Raw genomic sequence first — 24,689 nt, 5'->3', positions numbered from 1 at the left:
TATTGGCACATGAGATCATAAGTTGCACATACTCTTTATTACCTATATTTTTCACTTAATTTATTTTAGAGCTGTGTCTATATCAGTATAAATTCTTGCTCATTCTTTTAACATTAGCTCATTCTTTTTAACATTAAAATTGTGTATTTTATGATAATACCATTTATTTAACTATTCTCCTCTCGATAGATTTCTGTTTCCAGTTTTTGCTGTTACAAAACATATTATGATAAACATCTGTGTTTCAGGGTGTGTTTATGTATTTTTCCAGATATACCTGTAAGGAAGAATTTTTTTCATTATAATTGCTACTAAAGTGGATATGTGCATTTACAGTATCAGTAAAGATAATATTGCCAGATTGCCTGCCAAAAAGATTGTATGGGTTTATAGTTGGACAAGCAGCATTGGAGCTTACCTGTTTCCACCAGTATCTTGTATTATTGGACTCTAAAGTGTTGCCAGTTTGGTGGAGGAAGAATTCTAAATGTTTTGATTTCCATTTCTTTGAGGGTATACTGATACATATTTTACAATCTAAATAGCCACACTGTAGTTGCTAATTTCTGCATTCTCTTTGTTCTAGAAAGATACAATCCTTCTTCTAAAACTTCAAATGGACACCAGTCTAAATCGTAAGTTTATTGCTTAATAAGTTTGTCCGTTTTGCTAAAAGTCTATGTGTAGTGTCTGCATACCAGAACACTTAGAAATGTGTCCTTAATCTTTTAAGGAAGGGTATGCAAATGTTTATGTAAAGGGCCAGATAGTGAATTATTTTAGGTTTTAGGGGCTAGATGGCTTTTGTCCCAGCTAACCAGCTCTGCCATTGTAGCATGAAAGCAAATATAGACTCTGGGTATCGTTGTGTTCCAATAAAACTTTTTTACAAAACAAGTAGTAGTCTTTATTTGACTTGTGGGCCATAGTTTGCCTTCCCCTCCTCTGAGATTACAGATTTTTCTCATCTCTTAGAGATGTGTGTATTTGTGTTTGTGTGTAGGTTGATAGTTTTTAATAAAGAAGACCAAAAAATACAGGATTCTTCTTCGTAAGCCCTCCATTTAACTGCTAAATGTAGAATATTAAATCAGCACAGTTTGTACTATATTTGTTTTCCTACTTCTTTAGTAGAACCAGGAATATATATCAAAAAGTAATCAGGCTAGTATATTGGGTGATAATAAATTCCAGCTTCAAAAGTGAACTCCTGAATTCCTGAGACCACAAGTTAACTCCATGATTAAAACAAAATTCTAAAGAAATGGTGGCCACAGTGCTAGCTTTCTAAACTACAACATACAGTCTTGATAACCTCAGCCTCTTCAGCTGAACAGAGGAAGAACTGAGTGAGAATAACTTATGTGAAATGCAACAAGTCCCCCTCACTGTTAAAGAATTCAAATTATATTCATATTTATCATACTTATTCATATGCAAAGAATTGATAAGGGCCTACCATATATGTGTGTATTACTTGTTGCTGAGGGAGCGAAAGCATGCAGGACCTTGAGCAGTCTGGTAAAAGCTTTGACATATCCACATGTGTGAGCAGGTTCATTGAGCTGCCATTATTAAATCATAAGGGCTGAGAGAATTCAGAGCAAGTACATTTCCTTATAGGATGTCATTCATAGACATGCACCAAGCCCTTGTCCAAAAGAAAACTCTTTTTTTCTGTCCCGCTTAACCAGGCCAGCCTTAAAACATTTTTCATAATTCTGTAATTATCTGGGTACTTTGTTTCAAGGTGATCTCTTATATGATAATCTGAATTTGGGGTCAGATTTAGAAACTCAGGTGAAGTTTTTGAGGGGAAAGTATTAATAGTTACTGAAGTGAAAGAAGATTTCCTTCCACTGATTGGAGAGTGTCATGAAATTTTAAGAAGAAAGGTAATGGAACTGCTGGTAATGAGATATTAAACATTTTTCTAGTCGTAGTTTTCCCTAAGCTTTGTATTAATTTTTGCTCTTCTGTAAAAAGGCAAGGAGTGTTTTGTGGGTCATTACTCAGATTTTTAATTTTAATTATGATTTTTTGGCCTTAAGGAAAAAAAAATTAATGTTTATTTTTGAGAGAGAGAGAGAGAGAGAGAAACAGAGTGCAGGCGGGGGAGGGTGAGAGAGAGACACACACAGAATCCGAAGCAGGCTCCAGGCTCTGAGCTGTTAGCACAGAGCCTACCGCAGGGCTCGAACCCACAAATGCTAGATCACGACCTGAACCAAAGTCGGATGGTTAACTGAGCCACCCAGGAGCCTCTAGGCAATTTTAAATTTGTAATTTTACTTTGAAAAGTGAATTTCAGAAATTGTCAGTTCATGTTTTTTTAATTGATTTGAATTTTGATGAAGGAGGGTTTGGAACCTGGAATTTGTTTTTAATTCTTACACTGTCATTTCTATTTTATAGGTAAGGTTTTTATCCAAAATTGTTACTTTTCCAGAGGGCATTCTTCTTTCATAGCAAGACATTTATGAACTAGCGCTTTGACTTAGTGTTCAGGTTTTCACAGTTACCTAGTTGTGTGAATCTCTTTGTGATACATGAGGGACAGTGAAAGAGAATTGGTGATATTTTCATTTTATCTTCCTTCTTTTTAGGAGTTATATCTCTCTAGTGGACTGTTGAGTATGAGTATGGTAATTTGATTTAATATGAATGAGTGTGTGTGTATGTAATTAGAGAAAAATAGAGAAAACAAGTAGAGAGAAGTTGTAGAATGTGGTTTATTTAATTAGAAAAGAAGGATATGCATTTTACTTATGGAAAAGTGAGAGCTTGTGAAAATGTTAAATTCCTACTTTTCTCACTTTGTACTCTGGATGTGAACCAAAACAGAGTAAAATTTACTGGTTCTTTTCTTTGTTTTTTAATTAAATCTTTGGCTACCACAGTGATTATTTCTAGAATGATTAGTAAATATTTAATACTCTGGTGGCCATGATAAACTGTTACAAAAATACTAATTCTTTCTGCATTTTCCCTTTAGTATGTTAAAAGATGACTTAAAACTAAGCAGCAGTGAAGACAGCGATGGGGAGCAGGTATGTCTACTGCTTTATGAGTTTGCCAGTTTCATACACTGTGTGTTTTCATTGTATTTTATAAGAATTATGGTTGAATGATATATTTATGAGCCATTTATTTAAAAGAAGTTCCTTACTGCTTTCTGACAGTATAATGTTGTTTTTCTGCTCTGTCTTTAAATCTCCATTTTTTTTAATTGGCTCTTCTTTAATAGTTATGGTGGATCAGAACTTACTCATGAAGCATAAGATTGTTGACAAGAACTATTAACAGATCTTTTCATCTTAGCCTGGTAATTAGTTATTCTTTAGGTAAAAACATTATGTCCTAAATGTTAGGTAAACATTGATGCATACATTAGAACTGCTAGTGTTCCTGTTAAGAGTTCAAACATCGTTCACATTAAGCAGATAGAGTGTTGTTTATTCATTCACAGATTTCCTCTCGTTTTACTTTTAGGATTGTGATAAGACAATGCCAAGGAGTACACCAGGAAGGTATGCATCCTTTTATTTTGTTTTATTTGTAGAGGTGGGAATTACCTGATAGAATTGTAGTGTTATAATAATTGACCTTACATGGGCACCTGGGTGGCTCAGTCAGGTAAGCGACTGACTTCGGCTCAGGTCATGAGCTCGGCTCACAGTTCATGAGTTGGAACCCCGTGTCCAGCTCTGTGCTGACAGCTCAGAGCCTGAAGCCTGCTTCAGATTCTGTGTCTCCCTCTCTCTCTGTCCCTCCCCTGCTCACGCTCTCCCTCTCTGTCTCTCTCAAAAATAAATAAACATTAAAAAAAAAATTGACCTTACACAGTAAATATTACTGTGGTGGTGATTGTACAATCGTGTAAATTAACTAAATATCATCAGATTGTAAACTTAACATGAATGAATTCTGTGGTATGTAAATCATACCTCAAGAAAACCGTTTCTAAAAGGTAAGTACAGGGGCGCCTGGGTGGCGCAGTCGGTTAAGCGTCCGACTTCAGCCAGGTCACGATCTTGCAGTCCGTGAGTTCGAGCCCCGCGTCGGGCTCTGGGCTGATGGCTCAGAGCCTGGAGCCTGTTTCCGATTCTGTGTCTCCCTCTCTCTCTGCCCCTCGCCCGTTCATGCTCTGTCTCTCTCTGTCCCAAAAATAAATAAACGTTGAAAAAAAAATAAATAAAAAATAAAAGGTAAGTACCAGTGGCTGAGCAGCATATTAGAAACTTTTTATGAAGTATTTATTTCATTTATAAATAAAGTTCTGGATTCATAGAATTGTAACAGTATAACAGTAAACATTTTATAAAGTTGGTTTTCAGATTTGGATGTTTTCCTGTTGTCATTGTGGAAAAAAAAACCAACTTTCTCATTTATATGTTTTCTTTCTTTTAGTAACTCTGAACCTTCACACCATAATAGTGAAGGAGCAGATAACTCCAGGGATGATTCTAGCAGCCACAGTGGATCTGAAAGCAGCTCTGGATCTGACTCTGAGAGTGAAAGTAGTTCCAGTGACAGTGAGGCAAACGAGCCATCCCAGAGTGCATCTCCTGAGGTGAGAGGGAGACAGGGGTACCACCTTCCATGAGTCTCTCATGGCCTCTGTTGATGGCCATTTAAGACTTGATTCAAATCTAGGTGGCTAGATTTGGCCACTGGGTGGCTCAGTCATTAAGGATTTGACTTTAGGTCACGTTATGATCTCAGGGTTTCTCAGTTCAAGTCCTGTATCAGGTGAGCTCCAGCCCTACTTCGAGTGAGCCCAACCTCTCCCTCCCCCACCACCCCCTCTGTCTTTCAGCCCCTTGCTCACTTGTGCCCTCTGTCTTTCAAAAAAAAAAAAAAAGAGTCAGATATAAAAAGTGAAGGAAAGAAGGTTAAGAAATTGAACTGTGTATCTTGGAGGAACCTTCGATACTTCAGTGTCCTTGTTACTTGAATAAATGTTTGGTCTAGATTAGGAATTTTATCTTTGAAGTTGGGTTCCTGACAGGAATCTTTAATGTTTAAAGGCCATTTGTAACATTAAGCTTATCTCCTCATTCAAGTGATGAGAGCTCTGATAGTCAATATTCAGCCCTTTGCTTTAGTTCAATCAAAAGTATGAAAAACAGATGGCTCTGTGCTCTTAGACATTGTATTTTTGTTTCTGTTTTTCAGCCTGAACCACCACCAACAAACAAATGGCAACTTGATAATTGGTTGAATAAAGTGAACCCACATAAAGTGTCACCAGCTTCTTCTGTGGACAGTAACATCCCCTCATCTCAAGGCTATAAAAAGGAAGGCCGAGAACAGGGCACCGGGAATAGCTACACTGATCCAGGGGGGCCTAAAGAAACAAGTTCTGCTACTCCTGGACGAGACTCCAAGACTGTCCAAAAGGGATCAGAAAGTGGGCGCGGGAGGCAGAAGTCCCCTGCACAGAGTGACAGTACAACACAGAGGAGAACTGTAGGCAAAAAACAACCCAAAAAGGCTGAGAAGGCAGCTGCTGAAGAGCCCCGGGGAGGCCTGAAGATAGAAAGTGAAACCCCTGTAGACATGGCTACCAGCATGCCTTCCAGCAGACACAAAGCAGCCACCAAAGGCTCAAGGAAACCCAATATAAAAAAGGAGTCCAAATCTTCCCCTCGACCTTCTGCAGAAAAAAAGAAATACAAGTCAACGAGTAAATCTTCCCAGAAATCAAGGGAAATCATAGAAACAGATACCTCATCCTCAGATTCGGATGAAAGCGAGAGCCTTCCTCCTTCCTCACAAACTCCTAAGTACCCTGAGAGTAACAGGACTCCCGTGAAACCCTCCTCAGTGGAGGAAGAAGATAGCTTTTTTCGGCAACGAATGTTCTCTCCTATGGAAGAGAAGGAACTTCTTTCACCCCTCAGTGAGCCTGATGACAGGTATCCACTTATTGTGAAGATTGACCTGAATCTCTTGACCAGAATACCAGGAAAGCCTTACAAAGAAACAGAGCCACCCAAGGGGGAAAAGAAAAATGTGCCAGAAAAGCACACAAGAGAGGCTCAGAAACAAGCCTCAGAAAAAGTTTCCAACAAAGGCAAGAGGAAACATAAGGTTTGTAAAGGGTTTTTGTTGTTGTTTTGTTTTTAAACATCAGAACCTGAAATGCAGTGGAAATCTCGGTACGCCAGAAAATACCTAGTTGAGTTATAGCTGTGAGAGAAAATAGAGGGGAAGCCCAAGACCCAGGTGAAGCTACAGACAGAACAGTCCTTCAGGACCACTGTGCCTCTGCCTGGCTCCTTTAATGAAGCAGGATAGTTTCTGATCAAGTAAGAAATTAGCCAGTGCTTCTGTTCAGAGTATGTACTGGCCAGCGTATAGATGAGAGTGAAGCAGGGATTGCAAACAGGCCTTCACAACATTGTTAAAATTTTGATTTTAAATGTCTTTAGTTGGGATATATATTTTCCAGGTTGTCACATTCTCTTAAAAAAAATTTTTTTTAAATGTTTATGTATATTTGAGAGAGAAAGAGAGCAGGGGAGGGGTAGAGAGAGAGGGAGACACAGAATCTGAAGCAGGCTCCTGGCTCTGAGCTGTCCACACAGAGCCCAAAGCAGAGCCCAAACTCCCAAACCACGAGATCATGACTTGAGCAGAAGTTGGACGCTTAACCAACTGAGCCACCCAGGTGCCTTCCAGGCTGTCACAATCTGTAACACTCTCTTCTATCTTATACCCAGACCAAGTCACACTCTTTAAATTACTAATTCCAGATAAAAAATGGGCTTATCAATTTTGGACAAATTCTTAAGAATTTCACCAATCCTCTGTACATACCTGTGCCCCAGCTTTTTTTTTTCCTTTTCGACCACCCATGTCTGCAGGTTTAAAACTAAGCACATCTGCTGGCACATGGCCAACTCTTGTCCTTAAAGTCTTTTGTGATAATTTGGATTTAGAGATGATGCTTAGTATATAATGTCAGCCTTTTTAAACTGAGGAAATGTGAAAACTCACAGATGTCTTTGATTGGAGGATAATGACATGTAATGAAAAGAGCTGAACAACTTATGAGTATAGACAGATTCTTTGGGGAAAAAACCAGCTTCATCTTTCAGGTCTAGTGAGACATTTTTAGAGGAAAGAAAATCTTAATGATTTATATTAAAAAAATTTCTTTTGAAAGTTTATTTATTTTTGAGAGAGAGAGGGAGGGAGGGACAGAGAGAGAGGGAGACACCGTATTGGAAGTAGGTTCCAGGCTCTCAGCTGTCAGCACAGAGCCCCACACGGGGCTGGAGCCCACAAACAGTGAGGTCATAACCTGAGCCAAAGTCAGACGCTCAACTGACTGAGCCACCCAGGCTCAGGTAGAGCCACCCAGTCTACCAGGTAGACTCAGAGCAAAACCCCAATCCCAGTTGACCATGGCAATCTCACATCAGAGGATAGAAAGAATAAAGCATTTTTTAAAATGAGTGAACTGGAGGTTTTTCCTCTGTTTTTTTTCTTAAAACCACAGTACAGAAGTGCAGATGATGATACATATTTGGACAAACTAGAATAATACCCTTTTTTTTAATCTTCAAAAATATACGATTTATAAAAATATGAATTTCTAGAAAAATGAAGCTTACTATTTTCAGTGCTATAGCTAATGAGTTTCATTATTGTAGTATAGGGAAGCTTTTTAGACCAGTAAGTTTAGGGCTGCTGCCCCTGTAGAGCTGCAACCTCAGATTGCTGGACTTGGGATTTAATTCATAGAATTACATGAAATAAGAGCTTATAAATAAATGATGGACTCTGCTCTTTAGAAGACTAAGGTGCTTCTTATGGAACTAAAAAATGGTCCTTTTATGCTTAAAAAGTATTACATGTTATGAGATTTGATATGATATAGAAATAGAATATGTAATGTCCTTTTTACTCTTGTTTAAAATTCTATAATATATAACTTACAACAAAATCCCCTTCTTCTAAAAGAAATTCTCCATACTCCTCCCCTTCCCCACATCTCATTGGCATGTTATATTCCTCCCAAGTTTTGGTTTTTTGGTTGTTTTTTTTTTTTAAGAGAGCAGGGGAGGGGCAGAGAGAGGGGGAGAGTGTCTTAAGCAGGCTTCATGCTCAGCACATAGCCCGACACGAGGCTCAATCTCATGACCCTGAGATCATAACCTGAGCTGAAGTCAGAAGTCAGATGCTGACTGAGCCACCTGGGAGCCCCCCAAGTTTTTTTATATCAATACCTGTAAGTCAGATTTTGATTTTATAAAATCAGAATCAAGTTAGGAAACTTAGTAATGGTTTTTTGAGTGTCCTGACTTTGGTAAAATTGTCAGGGGTAGTTTCTGAAGATAAATCAGACGGTACTGAGATGAGTCCCAGCTAAGAGTAATGATGGATTTAGATTATTTTTCTCATGTTTTTTTTGTTTTTTTTTTTAATTTTTGTTTTTAACTTTTATTTATTTTTGAGACAGAGAGAGACAGAGCATGAACGGGGGAGGATCAGAGAGGGAGACACAGAATCTGAAACAGGCTCCAGGCACTGAGCTGTCAGCACAGAGCCCGACACGGGGCTCGAACTCACGGACAGCGAGATCATGACCCGAGCCGAAGTCGGCCGCTCAACTGACTGAGCCACCCAGGCGCCCCTGTTTTGTTTTGTTTTTAATGTTTATTTATTTTTGATAGAGAGAGACACAGTGCAAGTGTGGGAGGGGCAGAGAGAGGGAGACACAGAATGCGAAGCAGGCTCCAGGCTCTTGAGCTGTCAACACAGAGCCCCATGCGGGGCTCGAACTCCTAGGCTGTGAGATCATGATCTGGGCTGAAGCTGACCACTCAACCGACTGACCCACCCAGGTGCCCCTGGTTTTGTCTTGTTTTTAATGTTCATTTATTTTTGAGAGATAGCATGTGTGCGAGCAGGGGAGGAGGGGCAGAGAGAGAGAGAGACAGAGGATACGAAGCAGGCTCCACACTGACAACAGAGAGCCACACGTTGGGGCTCAAACTCATAAACAAGAGATCATGACCCAAGGCAAAGTTGGACACTTAACCAACTGAACCACCCAGGCGCCCCCTCGTGTTTTTATGTGTCCACTTTCAATCTTTTGTGTAAGGGAACAGATTTCTTTGTTACAGTAGAATGTTTGCAATCTTGGGCCCTGATACTTGAAGCAGTAAGAAAATTTACAATCACTCAGGAAAGTAGCTTTGGTAATTATAGATAGGCTAATAGCTTTTGTTTTAGCAAAAAGGGTCTTTCAAAATCATCAGGTTTGGCTATAATAAAAAATATGGACAGTAGCAAATATTGGCAGAGATGTGGAGGAGTTAGAATTTTATATGGTGCTGGTGGGAATATAAAATGATGTGTAGCCACTTTGGAACACAGTTTCAGCAGTTCCTCAAAAAGTTAAAGGTAGTGTTACTTAATTTTTTTTAATTTTAATTTTTTAATGTTTATTTATTTTTGAGAGAGAGACAGAGTGCAAGCAGAAGAGGAGCAGAGAGAGAGAGAGAGAGAGAGAAAGAGAGATACAGAATCTGAAGCAGACTCCAGGCTCTGAACTGTCACTACAGAGCCCGACGCGGGGCTTGAACCCACGAAATGTGAGATCATGACCCAAGCCGAAGTCGGATACTTAATCGGCTGAGCCACCCAGGCACCCCAGTGTTACTTTAGGACCCAAAAATTCCAATCCATTCCACTTAAGTATATACCCAAGAGAAAAGAAAACATGTTTACCCCCAAATTTATACTTGAATGTTCACAGGAGTATTGTTTGTATTAGCCAAGAAGTGGAGACAACTCAAATGGCCATTAAGTGATGAATGGGTAGATAAAATGTGGTATGTGCATACAATGGAGTATATTCAGGTATGAAAACAAATGAAGTGCTGATACATGCTAAAGCATGGATGAACTTTAAAAATATACTAAGTGACAGGAGGCAGACACAAAAGACCACATATATGATTCCATTTATATAAAATGTCTAGAATAGGCAAATCTATAAAGATGAAATACATAGATCAGCGGTTATTAGAGTCTGGGAGTGAAGGGAATGGGGGGAAGGGTCTTTGAGGGTAGAGGGGTCTTTGAGATGTTGAAAATGTTGAAAATGTTCTAGAATTATTTGTGGTAAGGTTGTACACTTCTGTGAATATACTAAAAGTCATTGAATTGTGTACTTTTAAAGAGTGGATTTTATTGTATGTGAGTTATATCTCAATTATAATTTCATTCTTTCTGCAGAATCATTAGGATAAAAAGATGTCATCTCAAGACTCTATAGGAAATGTATTTCAGTATTTGGGCTCTGTTTATCTAAATAGGAGACTTCTCCACCTTGAAACTCAGTTTATTTAGCATGGCTTACATGAATTTTTTCACTTCTTATTTCTTTTCTTTTTGAAACTTACCAGGGATGAACTATTTGAGGGTGACTTGTGCTGGAAACTGAAATTAGGTGAATAAAAATCAAATGTAGTAGTTGCTTTTTTCCTATTTTTCATCCAGAATGAAGATGATAACCGAGCCAATGACAGCAAGAAACCCAAAACAGAGGACAAGAATTCAGCAGGTCACAAGCCATCCAGCAACAGAGAGTATGTCCCCCAAACATGTTACATGTGTGTTAATATGTGTATGTCATTTGCTGTTGTGTACTTCCTGATGTGCTCTTAGAATGTTCCTTTTAGTAAGTATATGTCCTATCCGTGCGTATGTATACATATACCAGCTAGTGGGAGATTTTATTTTTAGCTAATTGGGTCAGAAAGTTTTTAAGATTCAGTCTGTTCTTCTTTCTTTAGTGGAGTAGGGTTGAATATAGGCTAAGAAATAAACTAAAGTGTTACCACTTTCTGGCTAAATGACAAGCTTAACTGTAACTTGCAAGAGACCAGTTTCTAACTTAGGAACTTACTAATATCTTCATCGTTCATCTTCTCATTTATGTAATCAGTATTTATTGAATACTTGCTGTGTGGCAGGCCAAGATTTAAGCACTGGGTGTACAACCAGAGGGTGGAAAACACATGAGATGGCCTGTCCTCATGAAATGTACACTTTTATTTTGTTTTATAGAAATCATGTGTTTTAATTAACTCAGGGAAAAATAAATTTGTCTTGAAAACAGAGAGAAATAGAAAAAAATCCATCATAGCTACATGACTGTGGAGAAATAAGGGCATTTGTTTGGTTTGGCAGGTCAACTAAGCAAAGTGCTGCAAAAGAAAAGGATTTGTTGCCTTCTCCTGCTGGACCCGTTCCTTCAAAAGATCCAAAAACAGAGCATGGCTCTCGGAAGAGGACTATTAGTCAGTCATCTTCTTTAAAGTCAAGTAATAACAGCAACAAGGAGAATAGTGGCAGCAGCAAAAACAGTTCCTCCACATCAAAGCAGAAGAAGACTGAAGGGAAGACTTCCAGTAGCTCTAAGGAGGTCAAGGTAAGCCACTAGAGGCCTGAGCCTTTTGAAAACCAATCCCATTGCCATAGGAATTCTCCAAGGTGACATTGTACTTTGAAAATCTTGTAAACCTCTCCTTAAACTTCTAGGCCTATGTGTTTTCATCTCAAAATGTCATAATCTTGATAATGAACGTATGCAGTGATCTCAGACCATGAAAGCAATAAGTCACCTGCCAACATGCATATTAATTAAGACAAACGCTTAATTGGAAAAGTTGGTTTTGGAAGAAAGTAGCTGATTATGATCTAATTATAAATCACTCCATTTGCTATGATCGGTTGTGTATAGTTTGTAATTGGCTTTAGATTTTTTAGAATTAGATTTTACAAGCAAGTTATATTACATAAAGTGATAAGGCAACTAATTTGGCTTTGATTCATGAAGGAAATTCTTTAGGTTAATTAGCATTGGAACTATTCCTAGAGCATGATCATAACATAGGGCTTTTTTTTTTTTTAAGTTTATTTTGAGAGAGAGAGAGACTAAGTGCAAGTGGGGGAGGTGCAGAGAGAGAATCCCAAAGAGGCTCTGCACTGACAATGGGGGCCCAGACCCACGAACCATGAGATCTTGACCTGAGCAGAGTCAGATGCTTAACCGACTGAGCCACCCAGGTGCCCAATAGGGGAATATTCTTAATGTTCATGGATGGAGAATTGGATCATAGAAGCTTTCTCAAGGCTATACCTTATCAGAATCTTACCCTCAGTTTTTTTACGAGGTTATTTGCATTACTTTCTGAACTGTTTTGATTGGGAGCAAACTCTGACAAAATTAAGAAAATACCTTGATTTTTTTTCTTAATGTTTATTTATTCTTGAGAGAGAGAGAAACAGAGTGTGAGCAGGGGAGGGGCAGAGAGAGTGGAAGACACAGAATCCAAAGCAGACTCCAGGCTCTGAGCTATCAGCACAGAGCCCAATGCAGGGCTCGAACTCACGAACTGCGAGATCATGACCTGAGCTGAAGTAGGATGCTCAACCGACTAAGCCATCCAGGTGCCCCCAAATACATAGATTTTTAAGAATATAGTTCACTGGATTGTTGTTTGTGACTTGAGTAGGCAAAGGTTTGAGAGTTGAAAAAATTGCATTAAAAGTAGTTACTCGTGCTTATTAAATGTAGTAGTTAAGTCTTTGAAATTGAGGTAATTTTAATTGTGAACAACATCTGAAATTGAGATATACAGAAGGCTTTTTCCGCAGTTGGACACCCTTCTGTAATGGTTTAGAGTAGAAGTCCTAGTGTCCTTAAGGGACCTGAGTGTCCTCTTGACCTCCTTCACCGTCCCACTTCTGTGTCAACTTGCTGACTGGCTCTTTTTCTATTTTCCATCCTTTAGCTGTAGGATTTGAGGTCTGTATGCTTATTTCTTGAAACCTCTTACCTCTCTCTTTTTAAAATTTTTTTTTTTCTTAACATTTATTTATTTTTGAGACAGAGAGAGACAGAGCATGAACAGGGGAGGGCCAGAGAGAGGGAGACACAGAATCCGAAACAGGCTCCAGGCTCTGAGCTGTCAGCACAGAGCCCGACACGGGGCTCGAACTCACGGACTGCGAGATCATGACCCGAGCCGAAGTCGACCGCTTAACCGACTGAGCCACCCAGGCGCCCCACCTCTCTCTTTTTAAATGTACTCTTTAAGTGAGCTCACCCACTCATATGGCTTTTATGATCTCATAGGTAAAAACTCTTATGTCTTCCTTGTTGGTTTGTCAGGTCCTTGAAAGCAGGGATTTGTATCTTATTTTGTGTTTTCTCCATTGTTTAACTTACTGGGTAATCAGGAAATATTTGCTGGATCAAGTGTAGTTATTTGGTATTCTGTTGTTGGTGACAAAATATAAAATATAGGCCCTGACCACTTTGATTCCAACACCTTAGGGCATTTTTAACAGTTATTAAAATTGTTAATGTTAGTCTTGGCAATTTCCAATTTAGGAAATTTTATATGGGTTTATTAAAGAACACTCTATAGGCACATCTGGAGGACTCACTCGGTTAAGCTTCTGACTTCAGCTCAAGTGATGATCTCATGGTTCGTGGGTTCAAGCCCCACATCAGGCTCTGTGCTGACAACTCATAGCCTGGAGCCTGCTTTGGATTCTGTGTCTCCCTCTCTCTATGCCCTTCCTCTGTCTGTGCTCTCTTTCAATCTCAAAAATAAATAAATATTAAAAAAAATTTTTTTAATAAAAAGAATCTGTAATTTAGTTAGAAAATGTACTTTTTCTTATCACTTTAAGAATAGATAATATGGAAAAACAAAATTACATATAATTTTTGTGTTTCTACATATTTGCTCCTGTTACCAAATATTTGAAATATGTTGGCATAAAGTTGTTGATTACAATCTCTTATGCTTTTGGTATTTGTAACATCTCTTATATTTCTCTTTTGTTCTTGATATTAGTTCTCTATGCCATTTCTTTTTTTTTTCCCCTTGATTAGTGTCATCAGAGGCTTATTAGTTTTACTTGTCTTTTCAAAAAAGAGCCTTTGTTTTTGTTGATTCTATGTGGTTTACTTTTTATTTCTATTTTGTTAATTTTTAGTCTATGATTTCCTTTCTTTTTGTTTTGCTGTTCTGTTTACTGAGTTTTTTTTTTTTTTTTAAGTTTATTTATTTTGAGAGAGAGAGCACAAGCAGAGGAGCAGAGAGAGAGGAAAAGAGAGAATCCCAAGCAGGCCCTCCTCCCCCTGTCAGCTCGGAGCCCAATGCTGGGCTCGAACTCATAAACCGCGAGATCAAGACCTGAGCCGAAACCAAGAGTTAGATGCTTTATTGACTGAGCTAACCAGGCTCCCTCTGTTTACTTTTTTTTTTTTTTTAATATTTATTTTTGAGAGAGAGAGACACACACAGACAGAGTATGTGTGGGGGAGGGGCAGAGAGAGAGGGAGACACAGAATCTGAAGCAGGCTCCAGGCTCTGAGCTGTCAGCACAGAGCCTGACATGGGGCTTGAACTCACGGACTGCGAGATCATGACCTGAGCCAAAGTCAGACGCTTAACCAACTGAGCCACTCAGGTGCCCCTCTGTTCACTGACTTTTAAAGATGGAAACTTAGCTCATTAATTTTTAAATTAAGTTTAAGCCTTTTTTCTTTCTCTAACATAAGCAGTTAAGCTATATATTTTCCTTTAACTACTGTATATGTGCATCTTAGAAGATATGGAATGATTTTATAACTCAGTTTAAAATTTTTTCTAATTTCCAGTGTGATTTCATCTTTGACACTAGAGTTCTTTAAAAGTGGATTAACCGGGGCGCCTGGGTGGCTCAGTCGGTTGAGCGGCCGACCTCTGCTCAGGTCATGATCTCGCGGTCCGTGAGTTCGAGCCCCGCGTCGGGCTCTGTGCTGACAGCTCAGAGCCTGGAGCCAGCTTCAGATTCTGTGTCTCCCTCTCTCTCTGACCCTCCCCTGTTCATGCTCTGTCTCTCTCTGTCTCAAAAATAAATAAACGTTAAAAAAATTTTTTTTTAAAATAAAAAAAAAATAAAAGTGGATTAATCAATGTCCAAACATATGGAGATTTGCTGGTTATCATCTGGTTAGTGTTGCTACATTAATTTCATTGGGGCTGGAAAATTGTCTGCATGGTAGCAGTCTTTTGAAATTTGTTAAGATCTGCTTTATGAGAGGGATGCCCAGGGGGCTCAGTTGGCTAAACGTCTGACTTCAGCTTAATTCATGATCTCAAAGTTCGTGAGTTTGAGCCCTGTTTCAGGCTCTCTGCTGTTAGGGTGGAGCCTGCCTCAGATCTCTCTCCCTCTCTCTCTGTCCCTGTCCTACTTGTGCACTTGCTCTCTCTCTTTCAAAAATGTAAACATTAAAAAAAAAAGATTTGCTTTATGAGAGTATAGTATATGGTAGATTTTTGTACTGTTCTGTATTTACTAGAAAAGAATGTCTATTCTGCATATATTGTGGACAAGGAATCTGTGTAATTCACATTGATTAATCCTGTTTTCAGACCTTCTTTATGTTGATATTTTGGTCATTTTGTCCTCTTGTTCCTTTTTCCACAAACTTACAAGATTTGTTTATTTCTTCTAGTTCTGCCAGGTTTTTTTGAGTTGAGATACATCATCATATATCATCATCACCATAATGATTATTTTAATTCTTTGAGGTGCATGCTGTATTGGGTAGAACTGAAAAGCTATTATCATTTAAGAAAAAAGAAATGGTTAGGTTACATGGTTCAGTTTCAGTAGATTTTTAAGCACAAGCGGTAAAATTATATATTAATTGGGTTTACTCATGTTGGAACATTCATCCATTTGTAGGATAAATTCTACTTATTTATCTACTTATCTATCTACTTATTGACTTACTATGTTTTATTATGGAAAAATGTGTATAGGGAAGTAGTTGGGAAGACAGGATCAAAGGCCCCGCATAAAGGGCTATATTGATAGAGGGTAGAATAAAGTTAAGAAGCCTAGACTTGTAAAATGGGACTGCTTCAGGGGCGCCTGGTGGCTCAGTCATTTAAGCATCTTACTCTTGATTTCGGCTCAGTTCATGATCTCAGGGTCTTGAGTTCGAGCCCTGCGTGGGCTCTGCACTGACAATACAGAGATCCTGCTTCGGATTCTCTGTCTCCCCCTCTCTCTGCCCCTCCCCTGCTCACGCACACCACTCTGTCTCTCCTTCTCCCTCTCTCTCAAAATATAACTAAAATAAACATAAAAAAAGACTGAAAAATAAATAAAATAAAATGTGACAGATATGGATTCCGGGAATGCCACTTAAAAGCTGTTTGAACTTGGGTGAGTTACCCTCCTTGACACTGCTTTTTATTCTGTCCCAGTAGCAATACACATTCCGTAAGGTTGTTGAAATCTTAATGACTGGCCTAAGTACTTAGTGCCTGGTAAGTAGTAAGCACATAGTAAATGTTAGATGATATTATTGCTGTTTTCAGTGACCAGTAATTATCAGTAAATTTTGTCTTAAGCACTACTACTATTTTGATAGTAGGTTTTTGTCTTCCTTATGTTTCAACAAGTGTCTAGTTCAGTCATTGCCTGGTAATAGTAGACTTTGCTATTAGAATGAATGTTTTTGTTTATATAAAGTGGACCCATTCTGTTAAAAAGGGCTTTTACATTGTGAAATTGTAAATGATTATAACAAAGAAATTAATTACTGACAGCAGTGGAATTTTTTGTACTTTTTACTAGTGGCTCAAGAAATACTTCCAGTTTAATTTTAATCACCTCAGAATTTTCAACATACGTATTTTTTCAACATTATATATTTTTTTTGGTTAGGAAAAGGCTCCAAATAGCTCTTCTAACTGTCCTTCCTCTACACCAACTCCTGATGCCTCTAAGCCTCGGAGAACGAAGCTTGCCTTTGACGACAGGTGAGATAAATGTTTCTTATGCTTTGGAGAAATCATTCCAGTCAGCGTGTAAGAAACTTGTTTAAAATCCTATCAGTGACCAGAAGAATTCATACTTGTGTTGTAATCCACAGAACATTTAGATTTTGATTCGAAAGGCATCTGTTCATTCTGAATCTTTCAAACAACTTGGGTAAATTAGTATCTAATACTAGGGAGCTTGATTTCTGTTTCCCTAAGTAGAAAATATGGGGGCGCCTGGGTGGCGCAGTCGGTTAAGCGTCCGACTTCAGCCAGGTCACGATTTCGCGGTCCGTGAGTTCGAGCCCCGTGTCAGGCTCTGGGCTGATGGCTCAGAGCCTGGAGCCTGTTTCCGATTCTGTGTCTCCCTCTCTCTCTGCTCCTCCCCCGTTCATGCTCTGTCTCTCTCTGTCCCAAAAATAAATAAACGTTGAAAAAAAAAAAAAAGAAAATCTGCCATGAGTTGGCTGAAACGATTCATGCTCCTAACCCAAGAAAAGCATTTGTCAGAAAAACCTGAATTGGATGTTTAGTAGTAGGTCATGTTCTTTACTTGGGGACATGAAAACTGAGGGATGCTAGAGACTAAAATGGAAAGTATTATCTTACAAAAATATTTACTGTTTCATTTACTATAAAAATTTACATTGCAGAAATTATTCAGCAGACCATTATTTACAAGAAGCAAAAAAGCTGAAGCACAATGCAGATGCATTGGTATGTAAACATTCTCACATTTATTTAAGTTAATCAAATTAACTTAAATCTTCATTTGTGGTTTGCTCTCATAGTGCATCAGTGTATTTCTCATTACCTTTATTCTCCTTTTTTCAGTCTGATAGGTTTGAGAAAGCTGTATACTATCTTGATGCTGTGGTATCTTTCATTGAATGTGGGAATGCATTAGAGAAAAATGCTCAGGAATCCAAATCCCCATTCCCTATGTATTCAGAGACAGTGGAGCTCATCAAGTAAGTGGGAAAATTTGCTGCCACGTCATTGGCAATAGTATTTCTTTGGTTCATCTTGGAAGGGGCTGATGTAGCTGTATACAGTAAAGCTAAAGAGGATGCTTAATCCTTTATTGTTCTTGGATACAGAGAATTAGATACTTCAGGGGGTATTTTTGCCTTTATTGAAGTTGGGTTCTAATGTTCTGAGGACCAAGGAAGTCATTAGATAAAGGGGAATATTATGTTTTGTGTCATCTGTTTGTTGTTTTAACTCACAGGTACACTATGAAGCTAAAGAATTACTTGGCACCTGATGCTACAGCTGCAGATAAAAGGCTCACAGTACTTTGGTAGGTGTTGGGTTCCAGCCTCTGCTAGGTGACAGGCGGTTCCAGAGCAAATTATGCTGTTATGCCCTTCGGAAAGTTATCCTTGAATCGACCTTTTGTAACCCACTCATAAATCTCAATGGGTAAAGTAGAAAATAACTCAAATTCCCTACGGAAAGATTTAACTTGTTGTCAGTCTCTGATCCATTGCCCTCCTGGCAAATCCTTGGTAGAGTAGAACTCTCCTTGTCTCACATCGTCCCTTTTCCAGGCGCTTCTTTTGGTATCCTCTCTTGTTACTCAACATATCATATACCTTTCCTTAGGGAGCAAATGTTTAGCTTGCTCAGAATAAAGAATGTGGCTTGTTGGCTTGCTCCCAGGGAGATATTACCAATTTGTTTGTTAAAAGCATTTACTTTACCTGGCACTGGGCTTAATAGCTAGGAATGTAGTGTGGATAAAGTGGCACAGTCTTCTTTGTCATGGAGTCTGGTGTCTAGTGTCAGGAGACGGAAATTAAATAATCACACAAGTATATGAATTCAGTACTTGGAAAGAAAAGTATATATAAGAGAATAGGGTATAGGGACACGTTATCTTCAGGTAGAGGGGACATGTGCAAGAGGTGTGTGGTGGAAGGAAACAGGAAACTATCAAGGAACTAAAAAGACCAGTGAGAAGTGAAAGTGACTAGAGCGGTAGGCATTGGTGACCGTGCAGGGCTTTGGTCAGCCATAGTAAGGCTTACCTGCGTTGCAGCAGAGTTGTACTATGCATAGTGGAGTCCCCTGGTTTTTGTTGTTTAGTATGAGATATTTATAATTTGATCTAGAGATTCTGCTCCTCAGTGATTTTTTTAATGCATGTGTTGCAATGACATGTTGGTGTCTTATGGGTGAGGTTTTGATTTTTGAATGTCAGCAAACAGGAGACTAGTCCTTAGTCTCTTCCCCTCCTTGAGGTGTGTACCATAAAGAGCACATCTTCCAGTTTTGCCTCAGGGTTAGTGTCGTTGACACTTATGCCATGGTCTGTTCACATTAGCCAGTCCTGCGCTCTTGCACGATACAAAAGTTGTCTGTGCAGATATAGCCAGAGTCTGCTGTGCTGGTAAATAAGCTACCCTTTTCCATTGGCCAGCCTGCGATGCCAGTCTTTGCTGTACCTGAGGCTGTTCAAACTGAAGAAGGAAAATGCTCTGAAGTACTCAAAGACACTGACAGAGCACCTGAAGGTAAGTGTGAAAAAGAGGATGGTCTATGTTCTAGGACACAAAATTTGTAAAGTCTCCTATCCCAACCCCAAAAGTGCCTTCATGTCTTGCCTGCCACAGCAAGGGTAGAGCTACTTACTGTCGGTGAACTTTCAAATAGGTTTGAGATTTCTTAAAAAGTTTTTAAATCTATATATATCTGATTGTAGAACCTATGTAGCCATATGCAATAGCACTTACTAATAGTTCAGGGGATGTAGCCTCTTTTTATAATGAAACCTAGTTTATACATTGCAAATGGTATTCTGTTTTACTGCCACCCTTCCTTACACTGTTACATTTGTTTCCTAAACTGTCTATGTTTCTTCCTGCCAGCACCACATAAATCTTCTTAAAATCCTGCCCCGGTTCTGAGTTGGAACCCTTCAGTAGCTTACTGTTGCTTTCAAGGTCAGGTCCAAGCTTCTTACCCTGACCTCAAAGTCATCGAGGTCTCTTTCTCATTCCTTATCTAAACCTCTGCTTCAGAGAAACTGTAGGCTACATCCATTCACTTTCATGCAGCCTTTGCATATAGTATGACTACCCCTCTTCTCTGAGTATTCTCTCTAAGTCTTTCAGAACCCCCAGCTCTCACCTAAGTATTGTCTTTCTGTTGCACATTTACACACACATACATTCTCTCTCTTGCTCTTACATTTTAGGTTCTTAAATCTGTAAAGATTCTTAAGGTCAGTTCTGGCCCAGTGCTTTTGAATATCTGTAGTACTTCAGAAGTTGTGTGTTTTTTTTTTTTTTAATTAAATACATTTTATTTTTTCCACAGAATTCTTACAATAATTCTCAAGCACCATCACCTGGCTTGGGAAGGTAGGTAAATTTTATTCTATAAAGTATTTTTTGTGACACATTTATTTTTGTTTGTAAAAGTGGAATGGGTGGTAAGGTCTAATTTCCAAAAATGGAAAGATGACAATTCTTTAAAAATTACAACTATTTCTAATAAAGTATTTTTTAAAGTTTTCATTTTTCTGTTTATTTTTACTAAGTTGAAAATATGATAATGAGCATAATCTTAGAAAGAGTAGAGAAGAGGATATTTCACCTGGAGAAATCTTGAGTTTTTTTAATGGCACCTCAGTCCTTCTCATAGTTTGATTTCCACACCTACTTGGGTTTTTATCACGATGGTATTATTGTGGCTTTTCCTCCCTTCCTGTGTCACCCCCACCAAAAGGAGGCAAATTGCCATGAAAGCTTTTTTTGTGTGTAAGTTTACTTAGTTATTATTTTTATCTTAACTGACTTTCTGTCTTTGCCCTTGTGTATTTTCTTAATCAAATTTCTAGTGCTAAAAGTGAAGATAAAAATATTCTTAACAAATAGCTTCCCCCCCCCCCCCCCAACTTTTGTTTGATTTTCCTTTTTTTTTTTAAACGGTCTTTGGCATTTCCACAAATTTTAGTACTGCTGAAATGTACCTGTCAGAGTTCAACATGTGTTTCCTGAGAAAGATTTAATTGACAGGAAGCTTGAAATAATTGCAGTTGATTGAGAAATCTGTACCTCTTTGTCAGCTTTGAATAACTTGTTTAAACTTGGAAAATACCTGAAATGGAGTTCAAAATAAGATGTTCCTATCTACTACCACAATTTTCTTGTGTTAAATTGCAAATTCCACCCAACTTTCTATAAAACAACTAGAAAAGTACCTATTACATGCCAGAATAGATGGAAAGTGTGTTGAGCTGGGAGTGAGGTGATCTAACTTCTAAGTCTTTGAAGTGCTACTGACAAGGTGTGTGAACTCCTCCCTTCTTTTCCGTCAAAAGGTGGGACTTATTATTTATTACATTTATTAAAACAAAGAGTCTAGATAGGATGATTCACCATGGGCTTTAGTGAGGTAAGTACTTACTTAGAAGGAATTGTACTTCTCTGGGAACTCTTCTAGTTTAAAAGAATCTTTAAATTTTAAAAGCTTTCATGGAAGAAGAGCCAGTAGAACATTGGTTTCATCACATTCACCATATTCATACGAATAAGTTTCCTGTTTCTCTGTGTGTAGCAAAGCTGTTGGGATGCCTTCCCCTGTATCTCCAAAGCTGTCGCCAGGCAATTCAGGAAATTATTCTTCTGGGGCCAGTAGTGCTTCAGCAAGTGGTTCTTCGGTGACCATTCCACAGAGGATCCACCAGATGGCAGCCAGCTATGTTCAGGTTACGTCCAACTTCCTCTATGCCACCGAAATTTGGGACCAAGCCGAGCAGCTTTCCAAAGAGCAAAAAGGTAGGAAGGTCAATGGAGAGACTTTGAAGGTTGAAATTGTCAAAAAGAGCTTTTATGATCCAGTTAAATAAGTGTCTGATCCGCATTTAGTTTATTATGCAATCGAGAGTTGATGATAATGACCATTGCTTACCAGTCATACTGAATGTACTGAATTTGGTGAAAAAATACCTTTCACTGTACTGGTGACACAGACTAAACTAAAAACAGTTTTTGGTCTAAGACAAATAGGCCTTTGTTTTGGCGCATTAAGGACAGCGCCAGTTATAAAAGTAATAAAAATATATGCTGTTAGGATGGGTGACAGTAAGTTTGACTTAGGCGTAAGATTACATGCAGACATTTTGTACACAGGAGATAGTTAATATGTAAGAAAGCACATTTGGCAGCTCCTGGCTGGCCCAGTCACAGGAGCATGCGATTCTTGGTCTTCAGGGTCATGAGTTTGAGCCCTGTGTTGGGTGTAGAAATTACTAAAAGAAAAATAAATAAAACTTAAAAAAAAACACACATTCGTACTGGATTTTTAGGTCTATTGAAAAACTTACATGGTAAAAGAGACTATAAAATAAATTATTTTCTAGCATTATTCAGTTTTAGGTTATTTGAGACTTTGTACCTCATGTTTGTTAAGTCCCAAACTAAGAACATTGAGAATTATAACATATTTAAAGGTCCTGGGGAAGAATCACCGTATTGTACCCTGAAGTTAATATAACAGTGTATGTTAACTATACTGGATTTAAAAAAAAAAAAATTTTTTTTTTTCAACGTTTATTTATTTTTTTGGGACAGAGAGAGACCAAGCATGAACGGGGGAGGGGCAGAGAGAGAGGGAGACACAGAATCGGAAACAGGCTCCAGGCTCTGAGCCATCAGCCCAGAGCCCGACACGGGGCTTGAACGTGCGGACCGCGAGATCGTGACCTGGCTGAAGTCGGACGCTTAACCGACTGCGCCACCCAGGCGCCCCACTATACTGGATTTTAAATTTAAGAAATAATAATAAAATACTAGGGAAAAGTACTATATAAACACCATAATATTTTCATAGCTTTTTTTAGCAAATATGGCAAGTGTGGCAACTATTCAGGTAGATCCTTTGTAGACCAACACTCCCATCAGTCAGTCAAGTGTCTTTCTGTCACAGTGCATTTAAATATTTATTATATAAACAGGTAATCAGATGAAGATGAATGATTCCTATCCCTAAAGAGGGATAATGGGAAGAGAAAGGTAGAAGAGGAACCCCAGCATCAAACATGAAGTTGTGTTTCTTAAAATCCAATTTTTTCTTAAAATTTTAAATACTATCAGTGTTGCTCAGGAAAGGTTACAAAGCCAAAATTCTTATTAAGTCACTCCTGCTTTACTTTACATTTTTTCTCTTTGATAACAGTTTTCCAGCTTCATTTTTCCTTTTTTAAATCCTCTTCTTTCATTTTTACTTTTTTGCTTGGTACTTTTCAAATATTGACTAAAGGAAAGAGGATGCTATAATGAACCCCTGTGCACCTCGCACTCAACTTCAGCTTTACCAATACAGTATTTTGCTAATCTTACTCCATCTCTTTCTGACTCCTGCTTTTCTTTGCCCCTGGAGTATTTTAAAGCAAACAACAGATATTATAACATTTCACCCCAACATACTTTGGTATATGCATCCTTGAGTGATAAGGACTTTTCAAAAACATGATCACTGTGATCACTTTAACACAGTCACCAAAATTAATAGTACTTCCTTTCTGTCACCTAATACCTAGTCTACCATCCAGTTTCCCTTTTGTGGCAAATATGCGGGTTTTGGGTTTTTTTTTTAAAGACAGCTCCGTTTGTTTCCAACAGAGTCCACACATCCATTGATCAGTCTCCCACCTCTATTTTTTGGTGTTTTTGGAGGTGGGGCACTGTGCCATTTATGTTGAAGACAAAATGACACATATTCTGGTTTGACTGATTCCTTCCTCATGGTATCATTTAGCTTGCTCCTCTGTCCCCCATATTTCCTTCATACTGATTAGTTACATCTTGAGACTTGATTAGATTCAAGTTCATTATTTTAGATAATACTTCATAGGTGGTGCTCTTGATTTCCTGTTATAGCATATTACAGCATATTATGAGGCATGTAATTAATGGTTATCTCTTGTTTAGTGATATTAGGATTTGACCATTGATTGAAATCAGGTGGTTTTAGCCTCAGTTTGATGTAAGATTCCCTGTTAAACTTTAACTTTTTTTTTTTTTAATTTGCTTTAATGTTTGTTCATTTTTGAGAGAGAGACAGAGTGTGAGCGGGAGAAGGGCAAAGAGAAAGGGGGACACAGAAACCGAAGTAGGCTCCAGGCTCTCAGCTTTCAGCACAGAGCCCAGCACGGGGCTCAAACTCACGAACCCTGAGATCACGACTTGAGCTGACGTTGGATGCTTAACCGACTGAGCCACCCGGGCGCCCCTCAAACTTTAACTTCTGTTTTAACATCCATTGATGGTTATTATCTATATCCATTATTCCATTAGGAAATAGGAATCTGTCTTCTGATATTCCTTCTGCATTTTTTAGGTGTCATTCTATAAAGAAGACCCTTTTTTCCTCACTGTTTGATTGTGTCTTGTGTTGAGTAGGGCCAGGTCTTCATCATGAGAATGACCCCATTTTCTTTGCACATATAAAAACTTTACCATCTGAGTCCTGCATCCTTCTCTGTCTTCTCCCAAAATTGCATCGGGATCAGATGTTAGGACACTTTCGTTCCATCCTCCTCTGCACCCACCTCACATCCACATCAACGTGTATTTGTTCACATAGGAAGAATCCTTTCATTTCCATCCCTTACATTTTTAAACTATACTGTCTGAAACATGGGATTTAGTTTATCACTGTTGCATGGTATATGATTGCAGCAGAAAGTTTGGATACAGGCTGTCATAAATATCTAACCTCACAAGAGCTGTTACGGGGAAACATGCACAGAACATCGTCCTTTTTTGTACCACTTGCTTGTTACACAAAAACGGTAAACAGAGACTGTTTTGAGTA

At 38.5% G+C, this 24,689-nt stretch overlaps 1 protein-coding gene across 3 annotated transcripts in view; it reads left to right on the top strand.

Moving 5' to 3' along the window:
- Positions 1-24,689, top strand: part of AFF4 (ALF transcription elongation factor 4) — a 98,811-nt gene that overhangs the window by 67,990 nt on the left and 6,132 nt on the right. For all 3 annotated transcript variants that reach the window (XM_040444462.1, XM_040444461.1, XM_040444460.1), the window contains 14 exons: positions 587-635; positions 2,996-3,050; positions 3,493-3,530; positions 4,411-4,573; positions 5,179-6,096; positions 10,522-10,610; positions 11,215-11,455; positions 16,768-16,862; positions 17,516-17,579; positions 17,697-17,833; positions 18,094-18,165; positions 19,288-19,381; positions 20,187-20,230; positions 21,429-21,649. In XM_040444462.1, coding sequence (XP_040300396.1) covers positions 587-635; positions 2,996-3,050; positions 3,493-3,530; positions 4,411-4,573; positions 5,179-6,096; positions 10,522-10,610; positions 11,215-11,455; positions 16,768-16,862; positions 17,516-17,579; positions 17,697-17,833; positions 18,094-18,165; positions 19,288-19,381; positions 20,187-20,230; positions 21,429-21,649 — 2,280 coding nt within the window. The remainder of the gene's footprint in view (positions 1-586; positions 636-2,995; positions 3,051-3,492; positions 3,531-4,410; positions 4,574-5,178; positions 6,097-10,521; positions 10,611-11,214; positions 11,456-16,767; positions 16,863-17,515; positions 17,580-17,696; positions 17,834-18,093; positions 18,166-19,287; positions 19,382-20,186; positions 20,231-21,428; positions 21,650-24,689) is intronic.

The sequence above is a fragment of the Herpailurus yagouaroundi genome, unplaced genomic scaffold (assembly GCF_014898765.1).
Source record: "Herpailurus yagouaroundi ecotype Mexico unplaced genomic scaffold, PumYag 192, whole genome shotgun sequence".
Classification (NCBI taxonomy): Eukaryota; Metazoa; Chordata; class Mammalia; order Carnivora; family Felidae; genus Herpailurus; species Herpailurus yagouaroundi.
The sequence above is the reverse complement of the archived record's forward strand: the minus strand, read 5'-3'. Positions and strand labels throughout refer to the sequence as shown.